Below are 27,381 nucleotides of genomic sequence, written 5' to 3'. Positions count from 1 at the left end.
ATTGTACAAGTTACTGAAGTCAGACATTAGAAACCCATTCAAAGTAAGTGCATCAGCCCCCCCCCAATTCCCTTTTCAACATTTAGCTCTTCAACCACTGCTCTTAGTTCCTCCACTGTGTAAACAAGCTGGATGACACTGTAACACAATTTCCGAGAGTCTGGGGTGCAACCCTTTCACAAAAGTGCCCCCTAAAGAAGAGAAAGAAGGCAAGGTCTTTCTCACATAAACAACGATCACATTTGACGGGATAATGTAAAAACATGGTTTCCCATGGTTGGGAGAACTATTCTGTTTGGCTGCAAAAGATAAAGAACTCAGTCATCAAGGTCTAGTGCAGTTTAAGTGAACTGTGATTTAAAACTCTAGAAAGACCACGGTGTTGGTATAAAAGGTTAAGGCTTACAAGGTTGACATTGGCACCAGAGTGTCCTGCATATGGTATAACCCTCTGGCCAATAAACCCTCCAAAAAAAACAAGCCATGTGTTCTTTGCAAAATGAACCCTCTATGTGACCTGGTTGCTGTTTGTGAGGAAAACAAAGTTTACACCTTCTGAACTTCGTGATTTATTGTCCTGCGTGTCATAAGACATGTGGAACTGGCCATTCTCTCCACATCACTGGGATCGGTGGTAGACTCTCCTCGTGGTTAAACCATGTCCAGATACAGTAACTCTGTTTAAGAAAAAAGGAAGACAAGTCATAATCTTTTCAGACTCAAACCATGATTTGAACATAATCAACATCAGTCCTTGAAAGCATTGTAATGAGTGTGGTAGTCCACTGCATGTTTGTATACAACCAATTGCCTTGCATGATAACCTAGCATAACATGGTCAAGATCAAACCCTTCTCCAAACAGTAACGTACGTTATTCCTTAGCAGAGACGTCTTCTGCCAGTTCTTCCTCCTCTGCTTCTGCGCTTGGTTCCTCCTCTACCTCCTCACTCATCTCCTGAGCCTCCTCCACCTCCTCAGTAACTGCAGGAGCAAGCTCCTCCTCCTCTGCAACAGACTCCTCTTGTGCGGGGGCCTCTTCCACTGCTTCCTGTTCGGCCTGCTCCTCCACTTCCTGCGGTGCCTCCTCGCCCTCCTCTGCGTCAAGTGGTGCATTGTCTTCAGCGGCCTCAGCTGTAGACGGTGCCTCTTCTGCTGCTGCCTCTACGGTCTCTTCTGCTTCTGCTGCTGCTACTACTTCTTCAGGTTCTGTGGCTGTAACTGGGACTTCATCTGCCTCTTCCACAGGAGCTACCTCCGGCGAGCCTGCACCCTCCAGCTAAAACACAAAATAAAGCTTATTATTAAAGGCTCAAACTTCTTAATTTTCATGCTGTTACTTTTGTGGCCAAGTTAGAGTATGCATAACAATTGCTTCATGGCAACAAAAAAAAATCACTGTTGTCCAAGCCATGCTAATTTGCGTTACCAGTCCGAAAACACTAGAGAATGTACTACTTTCTAAATCTCAAATATTTCTACAACTCCTCTCTATGCGTGTGATGCAATGTGGATTGCATTCAACTAAATTCCAACGACTTATAGGTTTATTCGATCAAGTTCGAACTTGCGTTTTGAAAAAGGCAAGTTCGAACCTTATTTGATTCACAATGAATTAGTGTGGTATTTAGGTACAAATGGAATATATTAATCAAGCTGGCTACACAGTGAGGATACACATGGGAGGCAGTTAGAACTACACACACTGCACAATGCTGTGGACTCATCTCTGATCCGTGTCATTATGGCAGCTAAACTAAAAGAGCTCATTTGAGATCTTATGAGACAATTAGCCTATTTGCACTTCGGAGAGAGAGAAAGCCTCCCTACGGGTAAATGCACTGCATAAAGTAGTACAGCTGTGCTGGATACATTCAGCCACATTCAAGCTGCTCATAGACATGTTGACTGTATATTTTCCTGACGAAGACACATGTAACAGCATGTAAGGCAACCGTAACATGAACTAAGCCTGGCAGACCTTTGTAATGGGCCAAACAGGAAAGTGAAGGTTCTGACCTGGGCTACCTGACTCTGAATGGCCTCCAGCTGGGCGGTGAGCTCGGAGTGAAGGCTCTGGGCGGCCTTGCTCTGCTCCTGAAGGCTCTGACGCATCGAGCTCAGCTGTTCTTCCACATCAGCCTGCTTGGACTGCTGAACCCCCTCTGCTTCCAGTAATGCTCTGCGGAGTAAAATGCATAAGGACTTAGAAGATGCACAAACGTAATTGAATTAAAGGCATAGATGGAAAGAGAGTATTGTAACAGACACTTTAATAGATAAAAGGCTCCCGTGTTGACATCTGAGAAAACAAATATCATGGCAAATAGTAACCGATACAACTACAAACATGCAAGGTCCTGTTCATGTCAGGCACGAGACACAAACATAACCGCTTTCCTCTCTATAGCAACTTCATTGAATTAGCTTAGACTACTTACTTCACCCCAGCGACATCCTGGGTGCTGATCTCCAGCTGAGCTTGGTGTGCAGCTAGCAGGTCATTCAGGCCTTGCAGCTTATCAGCTTGGTCCTCCAGTTGGGCGCCAAGGACACCAATGGAAGCAACCCGGTCCTCCAGCTTGGCCTCGCTCGCCGACAGGCTCCCCGAGAGGTCCTCCACGTTCTGGGCCAGCTCTGCGCTAACCCCGGCTAGTGCTTGCACTTGCAGCTTGACGGCCTCAAACTCCTGGCTCTGTCCGCTGAGGGCAGCCTCCAGTTGGGCCAACTGACCCGACGACACGGTCCCCTGCTGCATCTCCACCAATCGGGCTTGCATCTCGGTGTTCAGGGCCAGCACCTGGGCGGGCAAGTCTGAGGTCTTCAGCTGCTCGGCAGTAGCCAGGGCCATGCCCACTTGCTTCTGGGCCAAAGTGGACGACTCCTCCAACGAGAGCAGGCGCTGCTCAAATCCTTCCATGCCATGCTGAGTCATAAACAGAACAAGGGAACAAAAGAACATTAATATCCACAGATCTACTCTCACACTCCAGCCCATAATATACCTTGCAAAATATAGATCTATTTAAAATACATGTGAGGAGTTGGAGATTGTATGGTTTTATAACCCATTCACAAGCACTCAAACTTTTGGAGTAACTCCAGCGTTAGGCCTTAGTAACACCCTCTTTCCATCTGAACTGATCTGGATACTCGCAGGATGCTTTGACAAAGCAAGTAGGTCAATTATGTTTTGCAGTCAGCAGGGCTGAGGAGTTGGGCTCAAAACTAAATGAATAGCTCACAGCTGCTATAGGGTGAGGCTAGCTTCATGCAACTTGGGCCCATGGACCAAGTATATGTGCTGCATGGTATATCAGGGGCCTTGCATCATTTGACATATGACACACATCTGACTGCTGTGCAAGGCCTGGAGACAACAGACACAGCAGATTGCAATCATGTTGTCAGTTTGGAATAAAAATCTCAATCAAAGCATATTTTCCAGAAACCCACTGAATCTACCATGAGGCATAGATGTTTATGGTTATGTGCCAACGGCCTGTTACAAAATGGATTTCCTCATCATCTGAATCACATGTTATGTACTGTATATTTACCTGGTGACCTAAAAATCTGTTTGCCGTTATAGATACTCATACAAATTTCAATGGAAAAAACTTCAAAACAAAATTCTCTTCTGTGCAGGCGAAATGGTTTTTAACACTACTAGCGTGTGTTTGTTATGATAAAATAGCACAAGGGTCTAAATTGTGTATCTGAAAACAAATTCAAGCTGGTCGCCGAGCTCAATAGTGTTAATTGTATCCTATCAACAGACGTCAGAGTACTGACTCTCTACAGAGACCATTTCAGTGGTCAACAGTCATGTAGTCGCTCACTTCAGCTTCACTTCACTATATCCATTGAACTGGGGGGTGAACATTTAGGGCATTAAGATTCAACATAAACATAAACTACAATTAAATATATACATGCAACATGTGATCTTTGTACACCTTTGAATAAGCGTATTTGATTTGACCTCGTTACCCATCAGTGACATTCAAATGTCATGGCATGGGCCTCCAGGAGAGCTTTGTTTCTAGATGTTCAAGTAACTTATTGGCAGTAAAACAAAGTTCATGTTGCTGCAATGTGTGTTGTAGGTTTAATGTGCAATCCCTAGGCAAACAATGTCAAAGGCATGTGTTATTAATACATACATGATGAGGTGGCAAGAAACCAAACTCATGATGGACAACATGTTACAAGTCACGTGGAATGCTTAGAGGAAGTGAATTTCATCCATTCATTCAGTGTGAAGCTCAGAGAAGACTAAAAGAACGGGAAACAGCCAATGCATTGTGCAGAATATGCCGACATCATATTTAATACGGATACATTTCTACCACTGTGGTTATAATCATGACATTCAAGTTGAAGAAGCATTTCCTCTTTAAAATCTGGGACAATGTACCTTCACTATGGTAGTAGTCAACAACAGACAGAGCGTTATTTTTGACCTTTGAGGGGTAACTCCTCTAAGAGAACAATTGCCAGCATGTATCAGATATAAATGTCGCTGTATCTAGGATAGGAAGTGTGATAATTAAAAACGTAGTAAACGCCCACTGGATCTTCACCGTTTTAGTGAGATGAAGTACATTAGGACACTCATAAAGTATAGTGAATAAACAAGTACACACTTCAGAGGCGTTATCCCCGTTACAAATGCCAGCAGCTGTGTGACAAACCTCTGCGAGCGGTTTAGAAATAGTACCATTTGTCACTTCAGTGCCACGCCGGGGAAAAGGAAATACGATCGTAGTTTCCCATTGAAAGCTACATCCTGAACATTATGCAGGGGAAAACGTGGATGTTCCCAACGCGAATGGACAATTTCGACTGTCTAGCCTACTAAGTTATTATTGATACGTAAAGTGCAGAAGTTGGGCACTGGCTAGACACTGGTCAAGCACATCATGCGCGTTGGGAACTCGATGTTCTATTTACAACCGCCGGACAGCAGTGGGTACAGTTTTATGTCTCGTAACTTATTTGAGACTCAAATATCGGCTGTTTTCATCTGAAGGGGGTTTAAACTCGTATTAATGGGTTCTAACCTTACTTACCTTCTCGTTTGACTTTCGCAATTCCTCCTGGAAAGACTGCAACTTCACCATTTTCATCTGCATGCCCATGAGGTTGTCTGTTAAATAGGTTAATGTTTGGTGCTGCTGGAAGCAGAACCAGCCGACGGTGGTTCCTCCGATAACGATAAGGAGAAATAAAACAAACAACAAAGCGTAATGGGCTCCAGGTAGCGCCTCGGATTCCGAGGCTTCATGTTTGTATGAATTTTCCTCCTGTTTGTTGCTGCTTTTTCCTCTGCGGTGCTTTGCTGTCATCTTAACACTATCTTGAACTGAGGTCAAGGATGATCTTGCAGATGTAGCCTAGCTATTTATTTGCAGCAGCGCCTATACGGCCTGGATTTGTTCGGGCGATTCAATCAGTGTTAGGCCAATTGAATTGAGAAGGTAGGCAAAAGGACCTCATTGAGAGGGTATCAGAAAGTACCGAAAAGAATGGACAGAAGGGGGGCCGGGTTCACTGGCACATAAGGAAAAAGGCGTGGCAACAGTGCTCTGTTACTGGTAGGGAGACATGCATGTAAAGGCGTACCATGTCTGTGACTGGCCAGCCTGCACAAACCTTGTGTGCGCTTATCTAATGAAAAAGACACACGTGTTCCCACCGACGTATATGACTTGCAATGAATTAACTCCTATAGCACATAGGATATAGTCTCTCACCTCAGCTGCAGGTCCACACACCCTGTGTCATCAGTGGGGGAAGATTCGTTTTTGCACCGCAGCTTGTCCTCGTTTGTCATCAATGTTAGCATCGATTAACGCATCTGCTAAAAAGAACGGGTCTCCAGTGATGCCATTCAAAGGATTCATAACAAATTTAAAAAGCCACGTTTTATTGAAAGAGAAGTACGTTGAGTTTTGTCGAAGCTGTGTCAGCGTGCAGTTAGTGAGTTGTGGAAATGGCCCATTTTATCGATGTGTTCTATTGTGAACATTGTTTCCATTCTTTCACCACGATTGAATGAATTATTTATTTATTTATATCTGCCTTGCACTAATATAGGAACAGTTAAAACTAATATCCTCTCAGCACACTCACAAAAACAACGTGCCCATCAGGGTATAACGTACAAAAGAGAACGCATGGAAATCCTCGAAATTAAAAAAGTAATCAAATACATAAACAGATTTAATAGTTACCATTAACATTTTCTAACATGACAACTATCGAGGGTTTGCATTCCAGCCAAAGAGCACAGTGTCAGTCCAACCCAGGTGGAAACAAAGAACAAACAAATAAAACATCTGTAAGTGTCAAAGCAAAACACGTCTTTGTAATGTCATGGCATTATGCTAACTGTAATGGACTCTAACATAGTACTAAGTAGTGCTAAATGTTCTGGTAGTAGGTTAGCAGTTTTGCAGTTCACTTGTTTGGAAATAGAGAAGAAATTGAAGAGTGTAAATAAACCAGTTACAAATTTAGTAAAAATAATAATAAATTGATCAGTTGAAGCCAGTATAAAATGAATTATCTTTTGAATAAAATGAATGATGACATATAGGTTTGACTAGTTTAGCACATTAACATTCTCACGCAATGTAAAGCAGTTGACAAGCTTAAACCTATACCCCTGAATGACAGAATCATTTATTTTCAATTCAGTACCGGAAACAAACTGTGTTTGCCAAATATACAACAACAACATTTATAATACAAGGCTCAACTTTATTGTCAAACACAATTGATGATATCTGGATTGCATCATTTGAGGTGCCATTTTCTAACCCACTCACTGCACTCCCACAGCCTGGTAAGAGAAGGTCTGCCACACTGAACTCCCAACCATAAAGCCATCAGATCCACTGCCGAAAGAAGCACTGTATTATTACACGCTAGTCTATATTCCATTATATAGACCATTAGGTTGTCTGAAGCAAAATCTGTTCCATTGCATACCATAATTTCATTCCTTTTATTTATCATATTGAATGCTGTGTCCCTTACTGTATTCACTTCTTCAGCTCTATGTACCATTTAGACTGATCTTATTTTTGTTTTTGAAATCCACTTTAACCTAGCAGTAGTTAGTCACACCTTTCACTCCACTCATTCACACAACAGATATTGATGCTTCTTTTTTCAATATCAAGCAAAGAATATTCTCACAATGCATTTGGACTCATTTAATGAGTCAAACCAAAAGTACTATGAGGTTTGTCTATCTTTGTCTATAACAGCAGTATTAAAAAAGTAAAGTCAGTACTGTAGATATATACATGTCCTCCAGTTATATCAAAAGTGCATGCCGATAGCTGTGCCACAGGTCAATAGCAGCAGGTAACATTAGCGCGACAGAAGCTCGTATCCAAGATGTTGACATGATGGAAGAGATGATGAGAAGATATGGAGGATGTGAGAAACCCCATGCCGTCTCATTCTGTAAAACAAAAATTGAGATAGCAAATCATTCCTTTCCTCTCATGCCTTTATTACAAAATTGATCAGAACATAAAATCAAACAAAATAATTTGGATATTTACAATGTAATGGGTTTTTTTTTTTAAAGTTCAATTTATTTTAAAGAATAGGTCTATACATGTATGACATTTTCTCAAAACATATATAGGACTGAAATATATAAGGAAATCATTAACCTTGATTCTCATGCAGTCTGTTCCTAGACAAGAGAGCATGTCATGTATTGTGATGCATGACATGCTCTAAAAACTGAAGTTTTTGGTAGAGACCAATGTCTCCTCTGCTAACCTCGGACAGCGAGCCTGGTGGAGCTCTCGGCCCGGCCCAGCTGGTTCTCAACCGTGATGGTGTACTCTCCCACGTCCCTGCCCGCCACTCTAAGGATGAGGATGGAGCAGACGCCACAGATGTTGGTGATTAGGTAGTTGGTGTCGGTGTTGAGGCTGACGTTGTTGTGGTACCAGGTGATGCGGGGCCGCGGGTTGCCTTTCACAGCGCAGCTCATGTAGCATTCGTAGCCCTTGGGCGCCACGCGGACCTTCAGTGGCACTAGGAAGCCTGGCGCACACTGAAAATCGCAGGTTTTGTACTCGGGCATGTCAACCACAAATTTGTCTGTTGGAGGTGGAATACAAAGATAGACGTAATGTAACATCATTGTTTTAACTATATTAATACTTGAAATATAGAATGGCATACCTTTAAAACAAGCAAAAAACATGTTTTAATGCATGTTTCAGTCCCACAATACAATTTTAAAGTTGATGAAAATAACATCTAACTCCCAGCAATACCTCTCTGCTTAGTCGACCCCCAGGTGGGTGACTCAGATGGGGCTGACAAGCCCATGTCATTCTTGGCATAGACCCGGAAGTGGTATTCACGCCCCTGCATGATGTTGCACGCGGTGAACTTGTTATTAAAGAGCCTGTCCGCAACTATGTTCCAGGACCGCTTGGTTGAGTCATGTTGGGACACCATGTAGTGCAGGCGGTCGTCCCTCTTCTCATCCGGCGACGACTCCCAGACCACAGTCACCGTACCTGGAACATTCTCCTCCAGCTCGATGGGGCCCGGTGGCTTTGGCTCATCTGATGTCCGATCAGTCAGAATTAAGATGACAGTTGATTTCACTGCATGTTCTAAGTTGTTTGTTTAATAGAAATGGTTTGTTTTGACTTAACAGTTTAATGGACTCGCAAAATACAACTGCTGGATATTTTGATTGTGCGGTGCATTATGGCCCACATACTTACAGCCTATTTGCTCAGCCTCTCAAATGTAGCAAAATAATCTGTCATCACTGTATAAGCTGAGCAGATACAGTATATCTTTCTAGGTTCAGTGCAGTTGACTTTCGCATGTGTTTATAAGAGTAATAGAGAATAAAGAATAAGAATTAAAAGTTGATCACAAAAAAATCTCCCAAGTGAAGAAACGTAAATAAATTACCTGTCACCCTGACCTCAATACTGAAGCTCTCCTGCCCCACCATGTTCTTGATCACTATGGTGTAAATGCCAGAGTCGCTGCGCTCTGAGGACGGGATCAGGAGCTGAGACCCCCCGTCGGAGTTGCTGATGGTCACACGTTTGGTTACAGTAATGCCATCTTTCAGCCACTCTATCTCTGGCCAGGGGGATGCCTGTCAACAACAGCTTAGTGAGCCTTGTGGCGAGCTTACTGAGCCTAACACATTGTGGTGACAGATTTCTCATTTGTATATATTTTTGGAAACAGTTGTCACTAGTCAAGATGTCATGACGATGCAAATTAAGTCATTTATGAAACTAACATAACCTGTGACACAATCATATATTGTGGAAATATTATATTAGGAGTGTCTGAAGTGGCTGAATGTCATTGGGGCCAATGTCATTTTCTTAACACTTACTTCAAAGGTTAAACTGATCCGCACCGTATTCCCAGCACGCACAACCATAAAGCTCTGCATGTTGCGAGTTGTGAACTTTGGCCTAACTGGAAGGCAAAATATAAACAGTGTGTACAGAGTACAGTGAGGTATTTAGATGCTCAAAATAACAGAATATGTATCACAAGCACATGGGATTAACAAGACTTTATATCAAAATGCACCATGTTATAGCCTGTTTTACCTACCAGGGGGAGGCATTGCCAAAATATAGTTGTCCAGATCAGTGGGCACTCCATCTCCACCCTCATTTGTTGCTATGACCCTCACCCAATACATAGCCATGGCCTTCAGTCCTTTAACAGTGTTGGAGGTCAGAATAATCGGCGTGGTGGTGCTCCTATTCCACTCCAGACTCTCTGCTGGCCTGACCTCCACAAAGTAGCCCTTAGCCTCATCCTGGACCCCTGGCTCTTCATCGGGTTTGGTCCACAGCAGAGACACGGTGTTGTACGAGGTGTCAGTCACTCTCAGCTCAGTCACTTTGCCTGGGGGCTCTACAAATGTCATATAGCAGATGATAGACATATTGATGAAGATGGAGACTGATATCTTGACCAGTTTGTATGCAAATGACACATAATGCAAAGCCTACATTGTGCTCCTTACTCTTAGGGTCTCGTGCAATGACAAACTCAGATGGTGGACTGGGTTCACTCGGACCAGAGACATTGATAGCTGTCACACGAAACTCATACTCCATTCCAGCAACAACCTCTTGAACAGCATACTTCTTTGCTAGAATGGAACGAATGGAAAAATTCAGCAATTTTTTCAGCAATGAATAACAGATTCAGCAGTCGGAATCACTTATTTCTAATTTAAGCCAATGGATTGATTATCATTTTTCATGTTTTATTTAAGGCACTCAATAATCCCATACTTGATAATAATCTTGATAAAAATTCCACATGATTAGATACCCCTAAAACACACCTTGTATGGGTTCCCCATCTGGGTTTACAAGACCCCAGATGTTGCTGCCCTTCTTGCGTTTCTCAAGGTTGTAGCCCGTAATGCGAGACCCTCCTGTGTCACCAGGAGCGGTCCAAGTCAGGTTGATGCAGTCATTGAAGGCGCTCGCCACTTTTGGTGCAGCCGGTTGACCAGGGAATGCTGAACCAAACCGAAAGATTAAGAAAAAGTCCATTTAAGTTATTCCATTTAAGATGTTGTCAACCTTTGAGATGCAGGAAAGGAGATATGGTGAACTCTGTCTCAAATCAGTCAATTTTAATATTGCAAATCAGAAAATACCCCTCACCCAAAGAGCCTGCCATGATGTCATCTGTCTCCATCATCTCACTGCTGCCCTCTTCAGTGACTGCGCGGATCCGGTAGCAGTACTTCCTACCATTTTCCACATCCTTATCCTTGTAGGTCGGAACACCGGGAATCTCTCCGATTTTTGTCCACGTGTTGCGGCCGATCTGCTGGCGTTCCATCATGTAATTCTTCACGGGTGAGCCTCCATCATCTTTCGGGGCTCTCCACTTGATCTCGACGCACGAGCCGGAGCTTTCCACAATTTCCACTGGGCCCTGAGGTGGTCCAGGTTTGTCTGGTCCAAAAAGCAGAGCTGTTACCTACACATACAATGCTGATGAACACTATATTAGAAAAGTATTAGAAACTTTTTTCTCCCTATGTCTTTTGTTTCATAAGTATAAGAAACTTCTTGAAACAATAGCTCAACCTGTAGACAGGACAAAAACTATAACTGAATTTCAATGACTTTAGCCATTCCTTTTAACCTCCTTGCTAAAACAATGAAATAAAATGGTATATATTAGTCTCAGCATGGCACTACCAAAAAATATTGCTTTCATTTAAATATTATGAAACTGAGATCCCACTGAGGTTCCATAAACTGAACATACACACCGAGGACAATTAGCCTTGAAAAGGCCTCTAATGTGCCGAATTCGTTCCTCAGTCGTATCTTGATTTCTCCAGACTCTTTTCGCTGGCACTTGCTGAGTTTGATGCTGCTGTTGGTGGTTGACTTCTCAATTTTGATGTTGGTGTCCTCCAAAAGCTCCTCGCCCTCCCTGTACCACTGAATCCTCATCGGATCACGGCCCTCAAAGGGCAACTTAAAGGATGCGGTTTGCCCAACTCGTATAATCACAGGCTCTGCGAATTTGCCCAAGTCATCAGGGTTGAATGTTGGTGGATCTAAAATAAATAGGGTGCAAGTATTGTTGTAGTTAAAGTGATTGACATAATGCTGAGAGTTATATATTTATAGTGAGATACTTCACACCTTTAAAATTAATCGTAGCCTCTGATTATGTAGTAGGTTATATATTTATACTGAGATGCTTCACACCTTTAATAGTGATCGTAGCCTCTGATTTGCGCCCTTCTGCCTCAAAGCGGTACCTTCCTGAATGGTCCTCTTCACAACTGTCAATTAATAACTTATGGCAGGCCCCGTCTTTAGACAGGGTTATCCCATCTCCTTCAGTCAACTAACAGGTATACAAAGGAATGCAACAAGTCAAAATTGACAAGAGGTGCATGCATGATGACTACATTTCATCCATCTAATCCTTCATCCATCCATCCATCCATCAATCTAACCATCCAATCATTTCATTTCATTTCATCTCACTCATTCACTCACTCACTCACTCACTCACTCACTCACTCACTCACTCACTCACTCACTCACTCACTCACTCACTCACTCACTCACTCACTCACTCACTCACTCACTCACTCACTTGGTTAATTTATTTCATCATGACCTACCTTCTTCCCATCTTTGAACCAGACTCCATCACATTGGTCGTTGCTGAGCTTGCACATCAGTTCTGCTGGTTGACCCCGGAGGGCGTTCACATCAGATAGCCCACTGACAAACTGAACCCCAGGATCTGGCAACAGACAGCTGAATAGTTAGGCTGCCGAACTGTTGTGGAGAAAAAGTTCAGGCTGAAGGGTTAAACACTTGTGTCAGAGGAGACACACAGACTTTAGTCATGCAGTTTCAAAAACGCAGCACGGTCTCCACTTACGGGAGATCATCACACAACCATTACTTGTCAGCGAAGTGTCAAAAAAGGATATTTGAAAGGAACAAGTGTGCAAGAAGGTTTGCAGATTTTACCTTAATCTTGGCCAGGAAAAAAGCACATAGGGAAAAAAATGAAGCATATCATGTCTCCATTAGTTGGCTCATCTAGTAAAACTTGTCAATCCTGTTTTTGCTAATATGCGTTGTGTCAGGTAGGCATTGAGACACTGTGCCATGTTATTACATTAGTGGGTTTTGTTTCCTTGGAACTGGTTGCTTCCACTCACTGGTCTTGTATTTTGTCTTCTTCATGTCCTCAAGAAATGGTCAGTCAAAATGTGCAACTTTTTTGAAAAGACTGATATTTGAACTTGCATTTTGAAGGCTTTGTGTGTATTTATGGTTGAATTTTGTAAACATTTCAGAAATCCTTCCTCTTCCTCTTCTGAATTAAATGCATCAGTTCGCAACATATCTTCAGGGGTGTGTTAAGTTCTGAAATGTTTAATAACACAGATGATTATTGCATAGCCTGAATCTACGATATGTGATATCAAATACTTGAGCTGGTATTCTGTAGAAGCCTGGTAAACTACTTGAGAGAGTATGTCATGTAGAAATGAGTCATCTTGCTGCTGTGTTAGTTGAGAAGTTAGATTTCAAGTCCAGAGGTGCCTTCTCAGGTCCTTGTTATCCTCTGATCTGAAACCTCATCATGATGCGTTAGATAGAGAACTAGACATACCGCATAGCGGTGTATAATATTACATAATCTGTCTCCATCATCTCACTGTTGCACTCTTCAGTGACTGCACGGATCCGGTAGCAGTATTTCCTACCATTTTCCACATTGGTACCACTGTAGGTGGGAGCGCTGGGAATCTCTCGATTGGAGCTTTCCACAATTATTCACTGGTCCCTGGGGTGGTCCAGGTTTGTCTGATCCAAAAGGGAGAGCTGTCCCCTACACATACAATGCTGATGTAGAAAATTATTTTAAAAACTACTTGAGAGAGCGTGTCATGTAGAAATGAGTCCTCTTGTAGCTGTGATGGTTGAGAAGTTAGATTTCAAGTCCAGAGGTGCCTTTTCAGGTCCTTGTTTCCCACTGATCTGAAACCTCATCATGATGTGCTTTTGGTGGTGTTAGATATAGAACTAGACATATCGCATAGTGGGTGACTGCTGAAGTGCTAGATTTTTGTTTCAAACATCATTCACTAGGTGGCACCACTTCACAAATGAATTATGATGAGCTAGGGTAATGCACCTGCTAGAAGCAAACTTGTCATAAAAATGTCATAATTTTTCCGAAACTGTTTTAGTTATTGCCCACTTCAAGGGGTGCTAGCACGAAGGGAAACTCACACCTAGGGACATAAACCTTAGATTCTGACTCCGACATGTGGGCCTACAAGTTTCATATGGATTTGTGAAGTCGCAGAAGAAGAAGAAAAAGAAAAACTCTGATGAAAGCTATATGACTGCCTTGGGTAGCCCAGCGGTGGTCATAAATATAGTGCCTCTTTCAGTCTGCTTCAAATCATTCCAAATGAATGGATCCTTCCTGTAGCATATATTGCATTTCATTCCCTTGGCGAGCAGGAACTGATAAGTTGTGCACTGCCCTTGAGCTGTTGGGCAGAAGTGCCTGATAAGTGTATGGAAATATATTTTACATCCTCCTTTGCTTTTCATGATAAAAGCTATGGTTATATGAAAAATGAAGCATTGAATCAAAGCACTAAGCAGCTGGTGCTCCAAAGATACTCCATGTCAGACTTCACCACTAGGGTGCACTATAAAGTCAAAAATGTATGTGAATTGGAGTGTGCACGGGTGGTCTTGATGTCTTCTTTATGGTTGGTCTTGATGGCTTCTTTATACAGTATATGAGGGCTAATGAACAGTGTAGCTGATGTTTTAAGTGAAGGGAACTCATTTCTGTTGTTCACGTTAAGCCTCAGTGGCACAGTGAATTGGAAAAAGAATGCATGAGAATGCAAAAAAAACCTTGAATGTTTGTATGGGACTTAAAATAGTGTAATGGCATTTTGCACTAAAATTGCTTCTAATGACAACTTTCAAATATGTTAATCACTAATGCACACAAGACAAAGAAAACAAGAACAACTTTATCTTTTAACATGAATGTGTTATGATGTGATATGACAAACATGTAGAAGACAATGTTAGAACAAACCAGTAAACCCTTTGTGGGCATTTCACTCTTTTTTCAATTCGTTAAATTCCACCCAAACTTGTGGGTGAATTTAAGGAATGCATCTCATCCATGCAAACAATGACCCAGTCGCTCTCTTACCAATGACCGTCTCGGGCAGCAGAGGACCTTGCCTTGCACGGCGCCTGGTGGGTTCATTGTTTGCAGTGTTTCTTTGCGCATTTTCGGGCTGTGAAGTTGCACTGTTATCCTGCGAGTCAACTTGGTCATTTTGAGAATGACTGCCATCAGACTCCAAATCAGAGGAGTCACCCTCCTCTGTCCCCTCCTCTGTCCCCTCCTCTGTCCCCTCCTCTGTCCCCTCCTCTGTCCCGTTCCGAGTCCCCTTCCGTGTTCCTCCTTGTGTCCCCTTCCGTGTTCCTCCTTGTGTCCCCTTCCGTGTTCCTCCTTGTGTCCCCTTCCGTGTCCCTCCTTTTGTCCCCTTCTGTGTGCCTCCTTCTCCGGCTGATCCTTCTCATAGGTGTCAATAGTGTAGAGCATTTTCAGTTATATACTTCAACTCCATTATGTGATGCAGTGACAACAAACAAGACAACACATTGACACACCGTCATCAATTCAACCATGCATTGATGATGCCAAGAGCCATTAAGCATTGCCCTTTGCACGCTAAGTTCATGATTGAATTGATGCAGTGACTTGGACAATAATGTCACAAACAAAGGACACATAATGTACCAAACAGTAAACACTAGCTAGGTATCCTTCCAACTTTTTCATTCACGTTTTGACCATTCGAATAGGAAATCCTAAGTGGATACACTTTTAATTTGGATACAGTCTTTTAAGTCAAATAAGAAATGGATTAGCTAGAGCTTGATAAATGGGTTCATTCGTATCATTAGTATGTTTTTCTTTTCAATTATATAACGTGTTTCTGTTAGTTGGCCTGACAACCTCAACTTTTAAACCCACAGCTGTTCACAGTTTCTCCCTTTATTAGGAGAGTTACATTTTTTTGCATGACACAGCGGATGGAAAGGAATAAAGACCTATTTCTTTCAGCCGAATTTTCATGCGAGTTGGATGGAAACCCAGCGACATAAAAGACATCCGAATGTTATATGGTCACAACTAAACAAAAACTGTTGTTGAGCTGATGTTGTGCTGTCAGTATTTACTGTCAGTATTTTGCACAAGGTTAGATTAGAAACCAAGTGATCATACAAAACTCATGCCAAGCCCGTGGAAATATCTGGGAAAAAAGACTTTTTGAAATGCAATTTCTTACAACTTCATAAAAACAAAAAGGTAGTGATTAGTGCAAACTAGGTGGTGTAGTGCACAAACTATGAACGTTATGACACATCCTATCTAAGACTATATAGCAACAGAAAATATAGCAATATACTAGCTATGCAGATGGGAAAAAAATAAATACAAATATTATTGTGCATCTTTTGTTAATTCAAAATAATTTGATAAGATTTACACCTTGCAATCCGTTACGACACACAGATGCAAAAGCCATTATAATAGTGTTTATTACAGCAGGGAGCACTGAGACTGAGAGAGATGTCCTTGTGTGTTGTTCTGATAGCCATGCTGCCATGTTTTATACTGTATATATCCATCTTACCAATAACCTTGTCTGGGACAAGTTGACCCTTATTTCTCTTGACTCTTTTGCTCTCTTGCCCTTTTCCGTCATCATTCTTTTCCCCGAATTGGGGATTTAGGTCAGTCCCATCATTTTGGACTGAATCTGTCAGGAGATGTTGAAATCGTCTGTCAATGTAATTGTACATGAGCAAGTACCTTTGTTAAAATGTACAAACCTGTCTTCAGTCCTGCATTTGGGTAATTTCCTGCCCATAAAAGTCACAATCATTATACCAGCACCCATACATGTAAATCAGGGGGAAATTGAAAAGAACTATGGATTTTAAACCACCAACATTTCACTGCTCATTCAAAGGGTTATCAATTAATTACTGTTATTAACATTACAAATATGGAATGCTATATCTTGCCTTTGTTGAGGTTGTCATTTGAATCGTTCCCACTGCCTGTTCCCTTGCCCTGCCCATCATCCTTGTCTTTACGTCCACTGCCATCCGAGCCTTTCTTGCCTTTGCCGTCACCATCGCCTTTGCCTTTCAGTTTGGAGCCATCCTTCCCAGATCCATCACCAGAGCCATCACCCACCCCACTGCTGTCCTTCCCGTCAGAGCCATCTCCTTCTTCAGCCTGGGCTGCGAGGAACCTCTGCCTCTCGGCCTCCCTCTCCTCCCTCTCCCTCTGCAGCTTCTCCTGCTGCTCCTGTGCCAGCTTCTCTAGGTCTTGCCCGCCGCCTCCAGCCTGAGTGGTCTTCCTGACCGCCTTTTTGCCCTTTAAACCAGCATCAGCTATGGGGAAGAGGTTGGGGTATCAGGGAGGTGTAGGGTTGGGAAAATAGGTCACCTTATGTAACACATTTTGTATTTAAATAATTTACTGAAAAACAATAATTATTTGTAGCTGTACTTATGCAGCTAAAAAGATACATCAAGTCAAAAGCAGACACCTCCACATTCATACAGGCGCACCGTTCTCATTGAAAGATATCCAAAGTATACAAGTCTATTTTAACAGCCTTATCCAAATCATCTTAAATGCTTTGGAGACCTTGTTCTCTTGTAGCATGAGGTATAATAGTTGAAATATCACTAAATAATATTTTTTTTTTCAAACAAGTGATGCTGTCTTTGGTTAAAAAGAACAGAATAAAAACAGAGATTCACCTTCCACAATTAGCCAGGCACTGCAGGTTTTGATGCCGGCCATAGCTGCGTAGATTCCCTTGTCCAGTTGCAAGCAGTCCTTGACCAGCAGCCTGTGGATGAGCCTGTCTTCTGAGACAGTGATGGTGTATTTCTCCCCGTCCTCCAAGGGCACGTTTTTCCCCATCCACATTAGTCCGGATAGTGGGTGAGAGAGGACACACTCAAAGAGTGCATCCTCACGCTCTTTGGCTTTCACCTCCTGGATTTTGACGATGAAGTCAACACTTGGAACTGTGTAGGTACAGGGAAATATTTAACAAGTTTGCCTATGATGCTGATTGTTCTACAGGATTTGTGCAGTCATTGTGCCCTTTTTGGAAAAGCTGTTAATGTAAGACTCATCCTTTACTTTTTCCTATTGTGAGTGCCTATGGGGCATACAGTATATATAAATGCACTTTCTTTTCTATCTTGAAAAGTGCACTTAGGTCGTAAACTTACTCTTAAAATCAGTTGAGAACATGTTGACCTCCTCCACGTCCACCTGGTACAGGCCAGCATCCTCAGGCTTCAGGTCTCTAACAGAAAACACCAGTTTCTTGCCGATTCTGTTCAGGTTGTGCTTCACGTTCGGGTCGTCAATTCCTTCAGTTCCGAAAGGGATCATGACACCATCCTAAAATGCAGCAGATGAAGACACGTGAGTATGGGTCTCTAGGCGTGGAGGGCTCACGGTTTTCACACAAGTACTGAACGATGAATAAAGCATCATGACAAACAGTGATATGAAATGAAAAATTGCATGACAGTGAGATGAGTGTGCATTTCTTGGAGATAGCTTAGCTAATTAGTTTAACTTCCTGCAACTTTCAACTAAAGTCTAAGCTGGTCTATGCATTTGATTTAAGGATATTCTGAAATGTGTACATTGAAGAAATGGAACTTTTGCACTTTTTATGGGAGTTGTCTGTTGGCATTAATTCACTTTTAAATTACAATTTGGCCTAAGCCACTGTCACCTTCATGTAGGACAGCCTCACCTTGTAGAGGAAAATCCTACTGCTGGGGTCTTTGAGCTCCATATCAAGTTCAAACGAAGCCATGCCATTTCCTTTTACCTCAATGTGCTTCAGGTTACTTATAGTTTCAACATACTGGCAAGAGTGAAGGATGAAGGGGATGCCATGATGGGTAGTGGAAGAATGGGGAGAAGATGAAGTTAGAGACCAATTTGACTGTCGCCCATGTCATGGTTTTACATTGACATGTGGTTGTCAGGCTTTAATGCATATATGGCTTGTACTTATGGCGTGATGTGACAGGGAATGTTGCCAATTCTTGCTACGGCAAAAATTGTCTCTGGTATGAGTTAACAAACACCAGACTGGTGATTTAGACCAGTAACATTAGACCACAAACATGTACAATGCAAACAAACATGGCTGTCATTTTAATGGAATCAGCTATTCACTTCTATGCGGAATGACAAACAAGAAAGCAAACGAAACACAGACCATCTTTTGTTCCTCCTCTCTTTCCTTCTTCATCTCATTGAGTTTCTTCAGCATCCAGCGGAAATTTTTGACCCCGTACTCTGCGCAGATGCGTTCATATTCCTTCCTGTCTGCACTCATGAGGATTTCCCAGAACTTGTCATCGATTTCTCCTTCCTTCCTCTTCTGCTCTTCTTTTTCCTTCCCTGCCCTGCAGTAGAGAAAAAGGATGATTTGCAATGTAACTTCATTGTATTTATTTGAGCGAATAATGACAACAAACACAATATGAAAATAAAATGTGGGCACAATAAACCGCAAAAAAGTTGACAGTTTACTAGACAACAAACGCATATAAAGATGAAAAGAGTTGTAAATAAAGACAACATTGCTAATCACAAATCACACCATACCTCTTTCTGAGCATCTTTCTGAACTCAGCAGGATCTGTTGAATTAATAGGGCATAATTATAAATACATGAAAAAACATTGCTATAATAAAAACTGTATAACTAAATTCTCTTTTTGTTCTTATTTACATTTCTCCAAGAGCCCTTTTTATCTACAGCCTACAGGACATAGATCATTTAATAGAGCTATAGTTGTCCTAGAATTGACTGGGTAAAGAGAACACTGTGGAGGAGAGACCAAATGTCATACCGACATCTGACTCCTCCAGAACAGCCTTCTTTTTCTTGAATCCAACTGAGACAGGGAAAAAAGAAATAGAGAGAGAAAGAAAAAGAAAGAAAAAGACAGAACAGTGAATGAAAGAGAGCAAATGAAGAAATTCAGACTTTATGATTGCGAGCCAGTGTTATTCATAATGATGATGAATAAATAACCAGTACAGATGACAGTGCAGGTTCTCACCTTCAATGACATTGAGTGAAGCTGTGCAAACTGCCTTCCCATGCTCATTGTGAGCATAGCATTTGTAGGTATCTCCATCATCTCCTGATACCTTGGGAATCTAACAGCACACGCACGGGATATATGGCATTTTTTATCACAGACACTCTACACATAAAGTCAAGTCATGTATGTATAGCCTAGATCTTACCACTAATGTATACTCTCCAGTAGTCTCGTCGTATCTCTGCTGAAATCTCTCTGTGTCAGACATGTCGCCCTTGGCTCTTTTCCAAGTCAGCTCAGGTTTCGGATCCCCACTCAAGACAGCTTTGAAAAGGGCCAGTTTACCTAAAGCCAATGAACTTGACTTTAATTGGCTACTCTGATGCCAGGCCTGTAAATGCCACCACCGAGATGTGTTCCATTGATATACACTCAGTTATGGGTCTGACACTTTGCACCCGCATTTTAGTCAAATGCCCACAAAGCTGTGTGTATCTGTCATTTCCATCATCACCCTATCTCTATCAAGCGATTCCTCGGATTCAGACACTGCTGATGGATGACTTTCACTGATTAGTTTAAAATGCAAAAGATGTTGTCATATACAGTATGTTGGGTTCTGTCTTGTGTCCCTTACCCTCCTGAATGGTTAAAGCTATGGGTTTGCGAATGAAGTCTGGTGTTGACTGCCCTTCAGGGAGTTCCTCCTCCCACTGTGTGACCATGACACCCGGGACTTTTGATCGCTTCTTGATGCCCACTGAAAGTAAACAGTTCCGCAAAGGCAAAGACAAAGACAATTAATCTCTTTAAGTGACATCGGCATTAAAATTGATTTTTTTCCTAGCCTGAGACAGCCACCTTCACCTCTTTTCTCGCTGAGCTCTGTTTGTAGCCCTACCATAATTACTGCCAACAGATGTCACTCATGTCACACTATCCAGAGAGGAATGAAAGGGGCAGTGACTCTAAAAACAGAACCCCTCAATTTACACATTCAATTATCCTAAAAATATACACATTTTTCTGAGGGAAAATGAAGTAGATTTGTGCACAGGGGCAAAAGCACTTAATTTGCCCCATAATCATGGGGAATCAACCTATTAAATTACAGCTAAAAAGCTCTTATTTTTTACCTTAAATTCCAATGATTACATTACACTGCTTTTGCACATACTGTATAATAATCCTGAAGATATGATATACACTGATCAAATTATGTACATAATCGCTTGTGTGCTTTTGTCTCGCTTGTGTTTCGTTTTTTTCAATACTATACACTATACATAGTGACTCTGTGTTGAACTGTTTACAGCCACAGTAGTAACTGTGTTCTTATCTCAGCAGTTCACGGCTCCTGCTTCAATTGTTTGTAGAAGCAAGACACACAAAATATTGCTCTTTGTAAAGAAGCAGGAAGGAGTTTGGGTATGACACCTGTTAGTTAACTACTTAAAAAGCATGCAAATACCTCCAACCACCTCTTGTGTTTGTATATACTGTATGTACAAAAAGGGTTTACACTAAGTAAGCTATGCTCAATCAACACATACCTTTTGAGTGGGGCCTTGAAATAAACCTTGAACATTAGATGTAAGGTATCTGTTATAAAGTACAATTGGGAAATTGCCTTTAATCTGTAAACACGTAACTCCTTCATTCATAATCCCTTTTTTTGTTTTAATGAAATAAGGAAAAGACCATAATCATCCCTTGTGTCACATATTCCAGGACATTTTTAAGGAGAAATGAAGGGCTTAGCTAAATTCAAGGTACAATTAAGGGGGGAGCATTTTTGCAAATGAACAATCCCTTAATATAAATTAAGGCCTTTTGCATAGTTTCAATGGCAAAAAGGGGAATTAAGTATATTTGAAGTGTTTTATGTTTGGTAGTGTACGTGGGTCCCAGGTAAGATATTTGATCTGATCATTTCACCAACAAATTGTGTTAACACTGAGTGGCATTTGATTAACAATCTGCAATGAATATAGTCAGGCTCTGGTGAATGTAGTCTGGGAAGAAGTATTCAGATCCTTGACTCAAGTAAAACGAATACAGCATTGTAAAAATACTCCATCCATTAAAAGTCCTACATGAAAAATCCTACTGAGTACTAACTACAGTACTTGCTTTCCACCACTGTATGAATATAATTGCTTCATATGTATGCTGTGTAACATTTGTGGAAAATAATTTTGAGGGATGATTATGATTTTTAAATGATTAGGATTATTAAATCGTCAAATTTCAATGATTCCACGATTATCAAAAATGTAGCATGCATGCACAAGAGCTGATAGGAAGACACAGGGAATAACAGACATAAATACACCAACACAGTGAATACATACACATAAAGATCTTATAAAATCCTGGAAAGCCTTTGTCATGTAGGGAATATTAAGCGGCAATGCTTCCTACCTCTCTTCTTCTGAGCTTTCTCATCTTGAGGGGGTTCGGTTTCTGAGCAGGTAAAGACATGGGAATCATAGGACAGGAAAGTGAGAAGGAAGAGAGTTAGTCCTGAACAAGGTCTGGCTCAAGATGCCCTCTTGGACAGTGCAAAAGACGCTGAAGAGGCAGTCCTGTACACACAGACTCAGGGAGATACACAATGCATGTAGCACTGAAGAACAATTATTATGGGATCAAATTAGGGGCAAAACATATTTTGAGCTTGTGAAATGATGTTCCCAAATGGCTTGCAGTAGTGCATGTCAAAAAACAATTACATGCACATGCGATTCTGAATGTGTGAATGTAACTACAGGCTGAGAATTTTTTTTTAACATCATTTCGCAAGATCAAAATGTTTTGACTCTAATTTGATCCCACAAATAATCAGACAGGTAGTGTTTTCCCCAAAAAGGAAAAAGGTAAAAAAAAAAAATAGGTTTTATCATTGGAAATTGAATGTGCTCCTTCATATAATCCAAAACCAAGTATTTGATTGTACTCATTTTCTGACATATGACTACCATGGAACATCTGGATTACAAAAATAAAAATGTTTTGTCTATGAAATTTACAGAGACAATAATATAAAGACAGTGTCAGGCAAAATGCTATCATTATTTTCAATCCAATTCCATTATATGTCCATAGCATCTTTCACAAAGACACTTTACAGACATCCAATTTAGAGTAAAATGTCTTAAAGCAACAGTAGATTTTTAGGTGCACTTATAACCTGTAATGTCTCTGGCTAACGTCCACATTAGCTTGCAAACTGAAATAAGCCAGCTGCCTGTATGGGACTTTTAGAATTTACGTAGGCTCCATTGATTTGCCTCAATCTGGAAAATTCTTTTGAAATTGAAAATGTAATATTGTTGCCAAGGGCCATTCTTTTTCTCTTTTTCATTTTTTTTGGTTCACTACCCAAACAAACAGCTAGACACGAACATAAATAACATGTATGAAAGAGGTAAGTAAGAAAGATGGTGTTCTTAATGTTTCAAATTAAAGCAAATAAAGACTCTTTCTCAGGGCACAAGCCATGATAAGAACATTCAAGATGGTCTTTGAAGATGTCACATGAACTTTGAAATAGAAGACAACGTACTTTAGAGATGAATTCATGCATCAGGATCAGTGTTCTAATCACAATGACATATTTAAAATAAAACACCGAAGTGTGCAATTGCAATTGACAGAACATACAGAGGTGGGAAATTGCAAACAAAGGGTACAGTCAGTTGACACATCCAAGATATAAGAACTGATAAAAGACAGCAAGATTCACTGATCTAAGACTTCAATATAACCATGGCTTTTCCAAGACAATACAGGCCTTTAGGTAATGTTATGGTCTGTTAAGGTTTTCTAAAAAGGTCTGTGTCAGTTATGTAAGCGGTAAAGGACCTCAAAACTGAGGACAACCAAATTGTATTGGGCGTAGCCATTTTGAGCTTCGACCAGAGAGTTGATCTTTTATCAACCCTATTTTGCAGCCATTTTCTTATCACACGGAAAATGGCAGCGTCCCTCTCATCTTATTTGTTGCAACCCTCCACATTGTACTTGGGTGCAGCATAAACTTCTTTCTCTGGAATGTATGTTCATTAAACCTCCATGGTCGGATCTCTCGCCAAATATCGTGAATAATGGTCTTCTTGAATGGCGCTGTCTTCCTGTTGATACCCTGCTTCCCCACCATGTCTTTGAAGTTTGGTTTGGAGTACGTCATGAGCAAAAACACAGTTCTTCAGCTTGCATCCTTTCAAGAACCTTTGATAGTCCTTCTCAGAATCTCTTGATGAAGGTTACCTGGATTACCTTACAAGGTTTTTTCTCTTCACACCTCTTGAGTAGAAGTGAAAAAGACTTTCCAGCGCAGAAGAAGCTGTTCTCACAAACTTACAATGACTTTTTATTTGTGGACATTTCTTTATAAAATATTTGGCCTTTCAAATAGTCTGTGGAGAAAAATGACTCATAGTTAAACTGTTGGATTATTTGTTTATTGATTGGTGAGGGAAATCATACATAAATCCTGTCGTGTCCACAATATGTATATGTGTGTGTGTGTGTGTGTGTGTGTGTGTGTGTGTGTGTGTGTGTGTGTGTGTGTGTGTGTGTGTGTGTGTGTGTGTGTGTGTGTGTGTGTGTGTGTGTGCTATGAATTGCATTTTCATCAGCTTTGTTTAGATTTTTAGCATGATTTTTTTTTTTGCTATATTACCAAATTCTCGCTTACAGCTCAAACCACTTATCACTAGAGATTAATGAGGTCAACACATGCCTTTCTGCTCGCTCACTCAATCACTCACATGTATACACACACACACACACACACACACACACACACACACACACACACACACACACTCTCTCTCTCTCTCTCTCTCTGTGAGGAAAAGGACTAAAATAGCAAATGGCAAATGTGAGGAACATTAGAGCATAAATAGCACGCAACAGATAACTCATTTGTTATCAAATTATTGCTATCTTACAAATAGCTCATTATTTTGCAGCAAATGTTATATAAGATGATTAAATCAAACCATTAAACGTTTACCCTGTCCAGTGGCTGTTTGGTCTGTAATTTTAGCTTTCTTCAACATCTTGGAGGTTTACAATACTGGATCCAAATGCCAGAATGTCCTATAAATACAAAATATTAATTTTTGCTTTTGAATCAAGCATTCATCATATTACAACTGTGTACCACATGACAATGACTGCATTCACAACACACAAACATGAATGAAGGGTGTGCTTGCAATGATATGTATGTGGATCTACAACACCCAAGTGTAACTCAAGTATCATTGCTGTCACATATGTCAACGAGCGCTGACCTAAAGTGATGCCATATATCATTCAGTGGAACTCCTTGATGTCATTGTTGAGTCAAGCATGGCATCTGCTGAAAAGTCTTGTTGCACAATGAATACGAAATACAGGTGACTTCTATGACTTTTCACCACTGGTGTAATGTGACTAAAATATGATGACATGCAGCCAGGAATCAATATGAAAAAAAAAACATAATTGTGAAATAGTACATTTTCTCCAAAACAAGTTTGACTTGTAAAGCGTTGGAATTGTATTAAGTAGAATTCAAAAGAAGTATCCACCTGTCGCACACTGGTAGCGCAAGGTGCTAATGACAGCAAGGTCATAGGTTCTATTCTCACATACTGTACACTGATTTTAAAATAGCATCTGTTATCCACTTAAGTTCAAAAGTAAAATGTTGACAGTGAGTTACAGTAAACTAGTAGAACTAATGTTATAGACTGAATTTAGTCACCTGTGTTCTATCCTGCTGTGGCAAAAAGCCAAAAAACTGTATTAATAGTTTGAACTTGTCGTGATAAACTTGAAGTGTTTCAAAACCTTATCCTAACCACACTACCAACTGATCTGTGAACAGCTGGAGTAGAACACTGAAACAGAAACATACCTGCTCTTTATCGAAAACCAACGTTGCTCGATGCCCACTTCAATGTCTGCCCTTTTCTGTTCAGCCAGGCAATAAATCCTTGGGGGAGAGAGAACGTTTTTGGTTGTGCTGCTGACCAGGATACGTCTAGACAAAACAAGTACCAGAGGAAGGCCAGTCCCTCTATTTAGGCAAGTATTTTAAAGGGGAGGGTGATAGGGGAGGAGGATTGCATTGAACAATTCACCCCACATTGCGTTTCCGGGCGCTAAATGACTGGTGACAGCATGTTCATCCTCTGCACCATATTTGCTGACAAGTCCATGATAAGTGTGAGCTTAGTCCAAAAAGGTGTAAATGTTTCACAGGTATTCATCCTAATTTCTGTCCCTGCGCTGTAGTGAGAAGAACAGCCCAAGGGCCCACTCTCATCTGGGTTTGGTTTCTGAAACAGAGATAACTGTGGTGTTCTGGCAGACATTCACAGGAAAAATAATGCATTTTGGGACTTAGCTAGAGGTGGTATTTTTGTGAGTAAATAAATAAATAACATTGACTACTGTATACAACTTTTAAAATGGCTGTTAATAAGTGTTAAATAACATTTATTTTATCAAGCAAATGTCAATTATCAAACTTAGCCTATTTGTATGCTGTTCAAAGAAAATTCCTTGGGGCAGTATCCTAGGGTGAGTCAATGTCAAACACTCGTACGAAGAAGAACATACGTATCTGATGACAAGTCAGGGGTAAGACATGAGTGAACTGTAAAAACAGAGGGTGAATTGGTAGGCAGTTTTTAAAACCCGACCTTGACAGAAGCCATCCAGGCAAGTCAAGGCTAAGCGTAATCCAGCTGTTGCTTTCATCCTAATGGATTTACAAGATTACAGGTTTTACATAAGCTGTAGTAAGGCATTGTTGTCTAGATGTACTGTTCTTCTTGGTATTACTATCTAACAGCTGCTTGTTGGAAGAAAGAATAACGTGACATGACACAGTTTAATTGAGCTAAACTTGAACGTCGTGTTCAAAGTAAGATTAAAATCAATCCATGGTGGGGACCCCAAATGATATTATATATCAACAGTTGCTGTAAAAACAGTCATTCATAAGATTGGACATGTTTGAACTAGTGAACTTTGTATTGTTCAACAGTATTTGGTTTACACTGACCGGGGGACCATGTTTGTGCAGTTGCTCAAGGATTTCCAGTGCAGACACGCTGCGGAAGAGTTCTGAATATGATGCCACTTTGGACGTGACATAGTAACACTTCCCCGTCTGTTTCCCTCACGATCATAATCCTCAGCACTTGAGAAGGCTCTATCAAAGACTTTCATCTGGGTTTTCCCGTCGGAAGAAAAAGAAGTCTCAAAGACTAATTGGCAATACATTTGAGCCAAAAACAGCAGAGGATGATTTATTCAACTCTAAATTATTCGCAGAGCCTTGGCATAATGGGCATGGGGACATTTAAAGATAGACTTGTACTCACATAATAAGAAAATATTATGCTTAAGAAATAGATCAGTGATTAGACATTGGATTATGTGGGATTACAGTCATTTACAGTGGTGAACATATCAGACAGTCTTTACTTCTAGCATCCCCTCCTACCATAAAATGGTGTGCTAGCATTCCCACACACTCTTGTTGGATCCTTTAAATAAACAAATGACATGATTTTCGTTTAAGGCCCATTCATGTTCTC

General features: G+C 41.0%; 2 protein-coding genes across 4 annotated transcripts; both read right to left on the bottom strand.

Annotated features, from left to right (window-relative positions):
* Positions 1 to 5,458, bottom strand: LOC308377405 (uncharacterized protein). Of its 2 annotated transcripts, none has more exons than XM_080854053.1 (5): positions 5,075 to 5,458; positions 2,441 to 2,925; positions 2,019 to 2,181; positions 873 to 1,278; positions 1 to 677 (listed from the first exon to the last, which is right to left on the bottom strand). In XM_080854053.1, the coding sequence occupies exons 1-4, from the start codon at positions 5,348 to 5,350 to the stop codon at positions 874 to 876; spliced, it is 1,329 nt and encodes a 442-aa protein (XP_080710179.1). In that variant the 5' UTR covers positions 5,351 to 5,458; the 3' UTR covers positions 1 to 677; position 873. The 2 variants fall into 2 exon arrangements, with proteins under 2 accessions (XP_080710179.1, XP_080710180.1); XM_080854054.1 differs by having other exon boundaries at positions 2,028 to 2,181.
* Positions 5,459 to 6,100: 642 nt separating this feature from the next.
* LOC308377015 (immunoglobulin-like and fibronectin type III domain-containing protein 1) lies at positions 6,101 to 25,828 on the bottom strand. Of its 2 annotated transcripts, XM_080853548.1 has the most exons (26): positions 25,689 to 25,828; positions 24,798 to 24,883; positions 22,199 to 22,240; positions 20,412 to 20,534; positions 19,980 to 20,119; positions 19,790 to 19,889; positions 19,577 to 19,621; positions 19,329 to 19,362; positions 18,937 to 19,126; positions 18,463 to 18,576; positions 17,924 to 18,098; positions 17,441 to 17,713; positions 16,691 to 17,065; positions 16,297 to 16,422; positions 12,211 to 12,335; positions 11,786 to 11,927; positions 11,338 to 11,631; positions 10,718 to 11,014; positions 10,390 to 10,569; positions 10,063 to 10,191; positions 9,642 to 9,950; positions 9,415 to 9,500; positions 8,973 to 9,165; positions 8,315 to 8,611; positions 7,809 to 8,135; positions 6,101 to 7,479 (listed from the first exon to the last, which is right to left on the bottom strand). In XM_080853548.1, exons 2-26 carry the CDS (start codon positions 24,841 to 24,843, stop codon positions 7,475 to 7,477), a joined length of 4,167 nt encoding a protein of 1,388 aa, XP_080709674.1. In that variant the 5' UTR covers positions 24,844 to 24,883; positions 25,689 to 25,828; the 3' UTR covers positions 6,101 to 7,474. The 2 variants fall into 2 exon arrangements, with proteins under 2 accessions (XP_080709674.1, XP_080709675.1); XM_080853549.1 differs by lacking the exon at positions 22,199 to 22,240 and having other exon boundaries at positions 6,102 to 7,479.
* Between the last annotated feature and the right edge of the window lie 1,553 nt (positions 25,829 to 27,381).

The sequence above is a fragment of the Sprattus sprattus genome (genome assembly GCF_963457725.1).
Source record: "Sprattus sprattus genome assembly, chromosome: 16".
Classification (NCBI taxonomy): domain Eukaryota; kingdom Metazoa; phylum Chordata; class Actinopteri; order Clupeiformes; family Clupeidae; genus Sprattus; species Sprattus sprattus.
The sequence above is the reverse complement of the archived record's forward strand: the minus strand, read 5'-3'. Positions and strand labels throughout refer to the sequence as shown.